Source organism: Mastigoproctus giganteus, chromosome 6 (genome assembly GCF_048544385.1).
Source record: "Mastigoproctus giganteus isolate SK-2022 chromosome 6, ASM4854438v1, whole genome shotgun sequence".
NCBI lineage: Eukaryota > Metazoa > Arthropoda > Arachnida > Uropygi > Thelyphonidae > Mastigoproctus > Mastigoproctus giganteus.
This window is the reverse complement of record NC_143580.1, coordinates 165,981,581-165,993,884: the sequence shown is the minus strand read 5'-3', so window position 1 is coordinate 165,993,884 and position 12,304 is coordinate 165,981,581. Positions and strand designations below refer to the sequence as shown.

The following is a 12,304-nucleotide window of genomic DNA, read 5'->3' as shown; positions in this document are numbered from 1 at the left end:
CTGAAAAAAATTTTTGGAAAATCCGCCTATTTTATTTTGTTGGGAAATCCACATGTTAGGTTCTGCGCTATTGAACTTGTGCTTGTTTGAGACCATAAAAAAATTGTGACTTTGAAATTTGCAGTTTGTGACTTTTAAGGTTTTTGTAAGGTTATTTTGGTTTTTATTTGATTATTTATAAATTTTTCCAGGTATGTGTTACTAAACTTTGTTCTTAAGAACCATATTGGAATAATTTCTTTGTTGTAAATTCAATTCCAGCCCTAAATTATGCCTAAGGAAAGAGAGAAAAAAAAGCACCATCCAAAAGAAACTTTATTTTGCTAGAATCAAAAATACAAATTTTGGATTTGTAAGAAGGGGAAAAGGTATCATAAGTTGTAAAAAGCTTAGATTTAAGGAAAGCAACAATCCGGATCATAAAGAAAAATGAACAGAAAATTAGAACTGGATCCCATTAGACAGCAATGTAATTAAACAAAAAGTACTACAAAGTTATAACCATTTAAAAGAAAATGGAGAATCTTTTGTTAACGTGGTTTGTTGTCAGTAAAGGTTGGTTTGAGTGATTTAAAAACTGCTTCTCATTATATAACATAAGAATTCAAGGGGAAAGTGCATCGACTGATAATGAAGCTGCCAAGAAGTATACAGATGAATTTCAAAAAATTATTGAAGAGCACAGGTACACACCACATCAAGTTTTCAGTGCTGATGAGACAGGTCTTTGGTTGGAAAAAATGCTCAACAGAATGTTTATTTCAAAAAACAAAAAAGAAGCAAACTATATTAGGTTTTAAGGCATCAAAAGTTCGTATAACGTTACTTATGTGCAGTAATGTACATTTTTTTTCTTATTTTTTTGCAATTTTTTCGTATTTTATCAATTATTTTTTCAATGTAGATCCTTCGACTGAAAGGAGATTACATGATAAAACCTATGCTAGTTTATAGATCCTCTATGCATTACCGGTATATTGGAAAGCAAATAAAGAAGCTTTGGGTATCTATTGATTTATTTAAAGAATGGTTTCTAAATTGTTTTGTGCCAGCTGTGGAAAGCTATTTAAAGTGGGAAAAATCTAGATTTCAAAGTTTTGTTACTATTGGATAACGTGCCAGGCCATCCGAAAGATATAAGTCATCCAAACGTTGAAGTAATATTCCTACCACCTAATACAACTTCTTTAATTCAGCCATTAGATCAAGGCATTATATCTACCTTTAAAACTCAATACATCAGAAATCGTTACAATGGATTTTGGAAAAAATTGAATCCAAAGCTGTTGAAGTGATGGAGGCACGGAAACATATTTCAATTGTGGACAGTATCAGAATCATAGCTTTATCACCCAAAGAAGTAAAATCTTCAACATTAAATGTGTGTTGGAAAAATGTATGGCCAGAGTCAGTTCATTCAGGAAATATGGTCGAACCAGCAGAAAACAGAATCGGTGTGACAGTAGAACTTGTTAGGTCCGTAAGAGAGGTAGGTTTTGATGACATATTGCTGAAGATGTTCAAGAATTTCTGGTAGAAAAAGAGACTAGCAAAGTGGATTTGGTGGAAATGGCATCAAGGTAATCCAAATCAATTCAGAGGATGATAGCACAGATGAATTCTGAAGTTTCTAATTTTACACTAAAAAGCATACGGGAAGGCATAAACTTAGCCTTGCAATTTTTTCTTATTTTATCAATTATTTTTTCAATGCAGATCCTTCAACTGAAAGGAGCACAAAGTTCAAAAGGGGCTTCAAAAATGCTTAGCTCCGTACCATGAAATTAACAAAGATCTATCAAGCAAAAGCAAACAAACCCAGATTACCGATTTTTTTTAATAAGAGTAGAAGATACACAAAATCTAGATGCTGCAGTAGAAAGTTCAGAAGGTGAAGATATTCTGAAACAGAGAATGTTTTCATTTGATTGTGTTTAATAGCAATTAAGAGGAGGAAACTTAAATGAATGTGCATTATCTGAAATATATGTATCACAGTTTGTAATACATTTGTTTAGTTATTACTATTTTTAATAAAAATTAACTTTCTGATAGTTATAAAAAAAATGGTGTATTTTTGTTAGCTTTTGAAACGTAACCCCCCCTCGCCCTTTTGTACCGGTTCTTTGTCCCATATAACAAGTTTCGTGCAACACAAGATTTTATAGGAACCCAACTACCATTTTATACGAGGGTTACATGTATTTCTTAATTTTTATGAAAAGCCTAGTAGCTTCCAAGATTAATTCCTTGAACTTCCCATTTATGATTTGCTATTGATAACATCATCAGTTGGTCCCACTGTATAGAATTGAAAAAAAACTTTGAGACCACTGCAGTCACCTTTACAAAAGCAAAAACCCTTCCCTTTACCCCTGATTGGTAGTTACATCTTTAAATAAATCCCACATCAGTACACTGTGATCACTGCCACCTGGTGGTTCCTTTATATGTAAATTCTTAATGCACAAATAATCACTGCTGATAATCAGATCAAGAGTATTACTTCCTCTGGTTGCCTCTCTAACATGCTGCTGTAGAAAATAATCATCTAATAAATCCACAAAAGTCTTGCTAGTGTGTGAATGACCAATCTACAAGTTCCACTCAGTACCTTGGAAGTTAAAATCCCCCATTATAAGACTCTCTGATTTACTGGCCCACTCTATTTCTCTGTATAGTTGTTTATTGTACTCATCAGAGTCATTTGTGCTATTATCATCATCATCAGCCATTTTCAATCCACTGCAGGATGAAGGCCTCTCCAGTAATAACACACACTCCTACCCTCATTTTTGCTTGCTCAGTGTTTATTTCACACCAGACTGACTCAGCATTGCACTGTCCACCCATGTCAACTGGATGCACTGCCTTAAATTTTATGTTTCTTAACTAACAGCATAACCCTTCCTATCCTATCTATACTTTCTGTACGGTGCACAATAGCTTTGGATGCTGATGCACCATAAAATTCCTAACAACCAACTAACCCATTTTCTGTACACATTGTACTCCCCAGATTCCAATTCTGCATTCCTTATATCTGTGTGACACCACATCTCTGATATCCCAACAATATCTGCCTTTGATGTCTTGACCAGCACTTCAAATTCATCAAGTTTATTTACTATACTCTTAGCATTGGTGTACATGCACCTGTTCTTACTCTTAGTTAACCTAACACAGCCCATGTATTTACTTGTTCCACGATGATTCCCAGCAGTTCCTGAAATCCTCAGCAACTTGCTTTCCAGGCTGCTGCTCACTAGCAGTGAGCAGCAGTAGCAGTGTGAGAATCACACTGCTACTGTTAATCTATTAGTCTGTGAATCTCTGCAAGCTAGCAGTTTTCCGACCCACCTAACTTTGTATCGATAGTATTAGCAAATATTCTTGCACCCTTTGTATTTAAGTGTATCCCATCCCTATAGAAGCAGTCTCTCCTGTCAACAAGCACAGACCACGCTGAGAAAAATTCTAAACCATGAGCCTTGCACAATCTCTCTAGAGCTGTATTTGATTGACAAGGCTCTCATCATGTACCCCCCCTTCCCTTCATTTCTCAGCAGAATTGCAGAGAAACGATGGGAAGGGGGTCAAATTTAACTCTTAACTCGTGACTATTTTTCAACATGGACCTGTACTTGATAAGTAAGTCCGCAGATCTCCTACACTTAATGTTGTTAGTGCCAATGTGTACAACAGTAACTTGTGCCCTTAAAAGATATCTACTCTATGTCATCAACTTTTGCCTCTGGCAGACATACCCGGTCCTATTCCACCTATCCTTTTTGCACAATATATTTCCCGTTTCCCTGACAATTAAGTCACCGACAATAACTAGCTCCTGTAGGACCACCACATTCCACCTTGAAGATTGCCACTGTGTTGCCCGATGCACAAGAGTGAGCTCTGGCATTGAGTTAGGCAGCTGAGAGCTTGATGGGCCCTCCATTTTAATTTGTTTAAGATTATGTACCCTAAACCTCAAACTCTCGTAGATGCCCGTCAGAACGCTGAGTTGGCACCTAATTTCTCTGCACCCAGCACACACACAGCCATTCTCCTTGGCTAGATAATGTCCTGTTCCTGAAAGGTCTGCAGACATTTCACATTTTGCACATTTTTTTATACTGTGATGTGTTGGAGAATTGTCCCCTTTGGTTCTCCCCCTAAGCCACAGCACTCCTGCTACTTTGTGCACTTTGCTTTGCTGCTCTAGTCTGGGGCATGATTTCTGTTTAAATACAATTTAATTAACAATGAAAATTAACAAGATTTATAAATTTAATTAATTGACAATACTATACTAAGCTAAAAGATTCCTAATACAGTGCTACATATTATGCTATCTAGTTTTACGTTGTACCTTACACTGTCAAGTTTTGATCTATATGTTACACTTTCCATATAGATCTAATATACTACAACAATAGCGGCAAGTTTCGTCGAACAGTACCATTATGTGCAACAGTATCCAAAAGCTTTCCTGAAATCCAAGTATATAATATCAAAATTATTTTTGCATCCATTTCCTTTTTTATTACATCATATCACTGTATTCAATCAAATTGGTCAGACAAGATTGCCTCTTGACAAATCCATGCTGTGAGTGAAGTATAACAGCATTCCTGTCTAGATGGTCCTGCGTTACTTCTTTAACCAGTGACTCAGTTAAGTTCCCTGGAACAGAAGTTAAACTAACAGATCTATAATTACTTGTGTCCCTGTGTGAATTGAGGATAAATTTGCACATCTCCAGTCCACAGGAACTTCTGAATCTAAGGACACTCTCATAATTATGGCTAATGGCCTGCTTCCTTCCTTTGCTGCCTACTTTAATATAATTTGATAGCTCCCATGCACCCCGAGGTGCCTTTCTTCCATTTAACTTTTGCAATTTTCTCTTCTACTTTCCTCAGTTATTACAAAAAACCTTGTAAGTTGGCTCAAAACATTGTAAGTTGACAGCCATCTTACACACCATAGGGATAAATCACTGGGCAATTCATCTGTTTCGTCATTCACTCGCAACTCTTCTAAAAAGTTCTTAAATCAACGATGTGTTTTGGCATTTGTTCTAATTAAATTCACAATCTGCAAAATAATCTTCCACACATTTTCGTATTTGAAGTAGTTCGCAATGAGATGCTCGTGGTGAATTATGCAGTGAAGAGGCGCTCCGTCAGTCGCAACACTTACAAGTTTATCACGAGGCAATTCAAACCTGTTCATTACTTCATCAAATGCATTTCTAAAATCGATACCGTGAGTTGTTTCGATGAGAGCTACTAGGTCTGATATTTCTTCCTTCACATTTACGTCTGCAGATACATAGCGGACAAAAACGGCCAATTGTGGGACATCCTGAATGTCTATAGACTTGTCGAGAACTAAACTAAATGCTGTACAATTTTTCAAATCACACATCAAACTATTTTCAACATTTTTACTAATTGCACCAATACGACGCTCAGTTGTACGGCGTGACATAGGAACCTGTGCGATCAATTTATGCAGTTTTGTATTATCTGGATCCCAAACTTTAACCACTTCTTCCAAGTTTCTTTTAATAAATTCTCCTTCTCCATATGGATGTTTGGCACGAGCAATATTCCAAGCTATCAAAAAACTAGCTTCGTTTGCTCTGCCATCTTCGCGACTAAAAGAAGACAAGAGTCCTTGTTGCTTATGAAGACCAGATTGCAAGGACTTAAGTTTCTCTGTTCGCAGTTTTGAATTGAGTGGATATTGAGTTGAAAAGTGGGGATGACTTACTTCGTAATGTCAACGTAAATTGCTTACTTTGTAGTTTGCAATTGTAACTTTACAAATAAGACACAACTTTCCGTTATTGTCAGTAGAAGCAAAATTTTCTACCCATTCTTCTTGAAAGATTCTATTTTCTTGTTTGTATTTTCGTTTTTTGATATTTTCTTGTCATGTTATTAAAAAATTTAAATAAATTTAATTCCAAAGTCTGAAATTGAAACTGTTATGGGAGGTTTGGTCACATTTTCTACCCACTCCTGGTGTAGTGTTGCACAAGTTCGCTGTTGGCACCAGCAGTGTAAATGCATGCGGATTTATTTATAATCAAAATAAAAATAGCAAAATATCTATACATAAAAAAAAAATAAACACAACATAAAATCCATATAACAAAATATTAGTTACTTAGTTAATTTAACAAGATTCAGTGAAAAAAGTTCTGAAATAATAAAAAAAAAAAAAAAAAACTGATTTAAATTTTCAATGGGAGCTGCACTTAACTCAACGAAGAGCCGCATTTGCCCACCGTTGGTATATACACTATGTAATTTTCTACATTTATTATGTTTCCCTTTTCCTTTTTTTCTTTCTATTAATGTCCACATTAATTAAAAAATTTTTTTTTCTTCAACTATTTTTTTCTCCTTTCGTATTAATTTATCTCCAATTCCACGTTCCAGCTCTTACTATTCCTTTCTGCTTATAGATTTTTCAAAATATTTTTGTTTACTTTGAGCATTTTGATTTTTTATTTTGATTTCAAATTTTAAAATTTTATTTCGAGTTTTAAATTTTTGTTATTTTGATTTCGATGTTTAAATTTTTTTTTTTTTATTTTGATTTTTAGAATTTTTTGATTTTAATTTTTAGAATATTTTGACTTTGAATTTACATGTTAAAGGTGAATTGCTAGCCCTATTCTGAATGGTGGATTATACTTTCTCTCCTGCTTTTTACCTGTCTGGCTAGAATGGCCTACCAGGAATTTAAGCTCCTGCTAGCATAGTTCTTGGGATCACTGGGGTACTCAAGCCTCCTCACCATGGCAAGGTAGTAAGTAGTTCATGAGGAAGATTCCATAAAAAAAAAAAAAAATCTATATGCAGAAAAAGTTCTAGGTGGTTAGATGCATAAAAATATATGCGCACCCATCATATTTAATAGATGATAAGACACCCCCCAAGTTTTAGAAAGCAGATTTTGGGAAAAATATTTTATTGGTTATATATTTGAAGCACAAGTTCACAAGTGCTCACTAAACAGAATTTTAGTGTAAAATGAAGCTTTTACCATCATAGATGCCAAAAACATGTCATTTTTCCTATCACACTTATCATTATAGCTGTTATGGTCTGAACTTTCGCTTTCTTCAGACTGCATTATTTTCAGAGCCATCTAGGACATAGCTGATTCCATTATTTGAAAGGCTTGGAAACTCATTTTTCATTAACACCTGCAAATTTTCCTCATTTGCAAACCTCCGAAATTGTTGGCAGCTTCGTTCATCCCGTTGGCATCAAATCATGACTTGGTGACACCAACAGGATGAATGAAGTCTTTAAACAGTTGTCACCCCAAATACAGAGGATGTGGAAAGGTCAGGGAATGACCACTGCATATCCCTGGAGCAATATGGCCTTAGTTGCTAATGCTCCTAAAAACCAAATAACAAACAACTTTAAACAGTTTGTTAATCAACGTGTCCCGTGACTGTATATGACTGAGAAATTACAGTTAACTGTGATTAATTCAACCATTTAATTCAGACTTCCACATTATCAGGAATGGATCCTGACTGCATGTAAGTATAGGGATGAGATCCTGTGACTCATGGTTCTTCCATATGCTGTGACTCGTGGTTCTTCCATCAGAATGAACTCTCTGCAGGCAGAGAGTTCATTCTGATGAATGACAATGCTAAACTGCAATAGGGAACAGCTGGTCAACAATATGTTGTGAAATGAGTGTATTATCCCCCTGGATTGGCTTGCCTGCTCCCCAACCTGAATTACGTTGCACATCTGGGACACCCTTGGAAAACATATTGCAGCTTGTCCAGGCTGTCTGGTGACACTTAAACCAGCTGGGAAATAGCACTTATACAAGATTGGCAGCTGATTCTGCAACAGTTCATCAATACCTTGATTTTATTCATTCATTGTTAGCACAAAACATGTCTCTTAGTTGCTGTGGCCATACGGCCACAGCAACTAAGAGACATGTGGCCATACGGCATTCTAAACTTGTCTGTGCACATGTTGTATATAGCAATTACAAAAACTTTTCTCACGAGCTTGCAGTACTTCTGGTGTGTCATTTCCAATAAAACCACAATTATTGTTCACTCTGGACTTGCTTTTAATATTTGGCTTACATTGATCAGAACTTAATTTCAACTATGCATTTACACAAACATTTTTTTATACATGCTGTGATCCACCAATTGTTTGATAGTGTAAATTTAAGTGTATATTGAAATTAACATCATGCTTTAAGAGAGTAAAATTTTATACTAAAACAAAACTGTGTTTTAGATGGATCGGTTACGTAAAAGTCTAAGAGATAGCTTTCGAAAGAAAAAGAATCAAATTCCAGAGTGTAGTAAACCACATCATTGGCAAGCGGATGAAACTGCAGTAAAAGATGGGACCTGTAGCTTCATTGTTAAAGTAAGTTTGGATTTGTGTTATTGTAAATTTTTTTTGTTGAAGGTAAAGACCTGTTCCCTCACTTCTCCTAGATGTACTTTTTCTATCATGTGTGTTTGATTTGAAGATAATCTGTATTTATGACGATAGTCTATGGTCAGCATAGGAATAGGTTGTGACAGTGTTTCTCGGAGTGGAGCTGATTATTCAGAGGAGGGTGATAATTAGTATAAAAACAGTAATATAAAAACATTTTGATTAATAATTGCAGGTCAAAAAATTGTAAACTGGACATTTTCAAGAATATTAGTATTGGCAAAATAATGCAAGTTTTAAGGAATCAACCAAAAAAAAATAATCTGCTGAACCTTGTGATATGTTTATCCATTGTGACAACACTAGATCGAAATTTATTCTGATCAGTTACTCTAAATAAAGGCAAACCCTTTTAAAGCTTGAAGGGCTCCAATTATGTCTCCACATAGATATGTAGTTTCGGGGGCACCAAGCCACCCAACTGGCCCCTAGACAGCCTCTCATGGAACTTCCTTTCCCCTACAAAGTCTGGGCCCAGAACAGCTGATTGGTTGTCCCTCCACTCTCTACATTCCTGTGTAGTGTCCATATGCTGAAATTGATAGATTTCCAGTCTTTCTTGATAATTGTACTCTTTTGTGACCTTTACTAATCTTGTTGCTCATCTCTACACCCTCTCCAATAGCTCTTCATCCATTTAAAAAAAAAAAATTCATTCAGCATGAACAGTTCACTTTTTTTTTTTTTTTTTTTTTTGTTGTTATCATCATCAAGTCACTGTCGTAGTCACGGAGCATATTCTTGCCTGATACTCATTCATAATAACAGACACACTACCATCTCAGAATATGAGCAAATGTTTGGGATCTTTGACTACCAGTAGACTTGTAAAGACAAAAGCATACTGTCTAATGGTGCCTCCGTAGCCAGGTGGGAAGGAGCAGCAGTGCATAGCACACGCTTTTTGATTAGACCGGGGTTCGAGCCCATCACCACCAAATACGGAGGATGCGGAAAGGTCAGGGAATGACCACTGCATATCTCGGAGCAATATGGCCTTAGTTGCATATGCTCCTAAAAACTAAAATAACAACAACAACAATACTGTCTAATGAAAAAGCATACATACTTAATAAAATAATAGAATAATTCCAAGGTATTGAATAATAATTATACATATTATATATTCTATTAGATGTAATACATATTACATTACGTTACATATAGTATATTCTGTTATATGTAATGTAATTTAATACATAATATAATGCATCGATATTTACAGAAGAAAAACCCTTTGTCAATGGGAAATTATGAGAGTGAAGTTGAAAAATATGTAATTAATGATATTGAAATTTCACATTATTATTTAATAGATAGTATGAAACAGAGCTGTAATACTCAATATGTTCTACGTTGATAATAATATTAGTAAATTAATAAGAGGAGTTTACCTCAATATAGTACGTGGAACACTTCCATATGATACCCTCCAGAAATTAAAACGGAAAAAACGAAAAAATCTACAACTTACTGGTACATTAAAGTAAAATATAAATAATTAAAGTAAAATATAAATAATTAAATAATCAATTTAACACAATTCAAAATCAATTTAAAACAATTAAAATTCAAATTAACGCAATTAAAAGAATCTAACGAAAATATTCAAAAACGATTTTTGAAAATATTTTCGTTAGATTCTTTTAATTGCGTTAATTTGAATTTTAATTGTTTTAAATTGATTTTTAATTGTGTTAAATTGATTATTTAATTATTTATATTTTACTTTAATTATTTATATTTTACTTTAATGTACCGGTAAGTTGTCGATTTTTTCGTTTTTTCCGTTTTAATTTCTGGAGGGTATCATACGGAAGTGTTCCACGTACTATATTGAGGTAAACTCCTCTTATTAATTTACTAATATTATTATTTAATGAAAAGACTTTTGAGCCTACAGGTGAGTAAGGCTCCTGGGGTTGATGGCATATACCCTATAATTTTAAGGGAGGCAGCAAGTGAGTGCATTGAACCATTAAGGCTAATTATGAGAGCATCACTGGACTCAGGAGAGATTCCATTGGATTAGAAAAATGCCAATGTATTGCGGCGCCTCCGTAGCCGGGTGGGTAGGAGCAGCAGTGCGTGCACACGCTTCTTGATTAGACCGGGGTTCGAGCCCGTAACCACCAAATACGGAGGATGCGGAAAGGTCAGGGAATGACCACCATATATTCCCGGAGCAATATGGCCTTAGTTGCTAATGCTCCTAAAAACCAAATAACAAAAAAAAAAAAAAACAAAAAAAAACATAAAGGTGGTTCTAAGAGTATAGTGGGAAATTACTGACTGGTCAAAATCATGTTTAACAAATCTGGTTAGCTATATTGATATGGGTCGCTCATGAGTTGGATTTAGAGAATAATTTTGACATTGTTTGTTTAGATTTCATCAAAGCATTTGACTCAGGCCCACATGAGTGGTTATTTTATAAGCTGGAACAGTTGGAATCACAGGAAAAATCCTTAGATGGATAGCAGGATGACTTCAGGACAGGAGGCTGAGGGTTGTGATAAATGGTTATTCTTCAGATTGGGTTAATGTAAGAAGTGGGGTTCCCAAGGATCAGTATTGGGATTACTGTTGTTTTTGATTTTCTTAAATGGCATTGATGAGGAGATAGAGGGCGTGATGTCTAAATTTGCAGATGATATAAAGATTGGTAGAGTAATTAATGGTCTCTGCCAAGCAGGGCTTCTTCAGAGTGACCTAGATAAACTTTAGGGATGGTCAGAAAAGTGACAGCTTTTAATCCAGCAAAGTGCAAGGTCTTACACCTGGGGAAAAGCAACCCCAAGATAACTTAAACACTTGGTGGAGTTGAACTAAAGTCAGTAATGGAAGAAAGGGACTTGGGAGTTACGATACAGTCAGAAATGAAGTTCTCCAAGCATTGTAGACAGGCAGGCCCACCGTGTCCTTTTGATGATTTATCGAACATTTTCTAGTAGAGATAAGGATGTCATAATCCCATTGTATAAGGCTATTGTTGGACCACACTTGGAATACTGTTCAAGTTTGGAGACCACACCTAAAAAAAGACATTGAGCTTATTGAAAGGGCCCAAAGATGGGTAATTCTCGTAGTGAGATTGGCAAAAGGCCATCCATATGAAGAAAGACTTTGAATATGTGGGTTGCACAGTTTGGAAACTAGCATCTTAGAGGACACTTGATTGAGGTGTTTGAGGCTCTGAGAGGCAAAAGTAAAATGAATGAGGATGAAATTTTCATGGTTATAAATGATCCTTGAGCCTAGGAGCCATAAATTCAAGTTACGGGGGGAGGGGAGTGTTTAGCCTGGATTGCAGGAAGTTTTATTTTAGTCAGCAATTTAAAAATTGCTGGAATATGTTATCTACGTGAGTGGTTGAGGTTGGCAGTTTGGGAAAATTCAAATGCAGAGGTCGTCTGTTTCCTTTTCTTTTATTATTTAGCATTAGCATTAGCATTAGTAGAGGCATTTGATGCAAGAAAGCAAGCTTATGCAGCATCAGCCAAAAAAAAAAAAAAAAACCACTTCCACTTCACCCCTCTGTTCGTTCAAAATACCTGTCCAGCTGAGCCTTAAACTTATTTAGGCTATCAACCACCACCACAAGGGATGGAAGTCTGTTCCACCAACCAACCACCCGCTGGCTAATAGAGATATAGAGATATTTCTAGTAGAGATAAGGATGTCATAATCCCATTGTATAAGGCTATTGTTGGACCACACTTGGAATACTGTTCAAGTTTGGAGACCACACCTAAAAAAAGACATTGAGCTTATTGAAAGGGCCCAAT

At 35.5% G+C, this 12,304-nt stretch overlaps 1 protein-coding gene across 3 annotated transcripts in view; it reads left to right on the top strand.

Annotated features, from left to right (window-relative positions):
• Positions 1–12,304, top strand: part of LOC150084725 (protein numb-like) — a 107,495-nt gene that overhangs the window by 26,860 nt on the left and 68,331 nt on the right. For all 3 annotated transcript variants that reach the window (XM_090375465.1, XM_090375466.1, XM_090375464.1), the window contains one exon: positions 8,307–8,441. In XM_090375465.1, the coding sequence (XP_090231591.1) occupies positions 8,307–8,441 (135 nt within the window). The remainder of the gene's footprint in view (positions 1–8,306; positions 8,442–12,304) is intronic.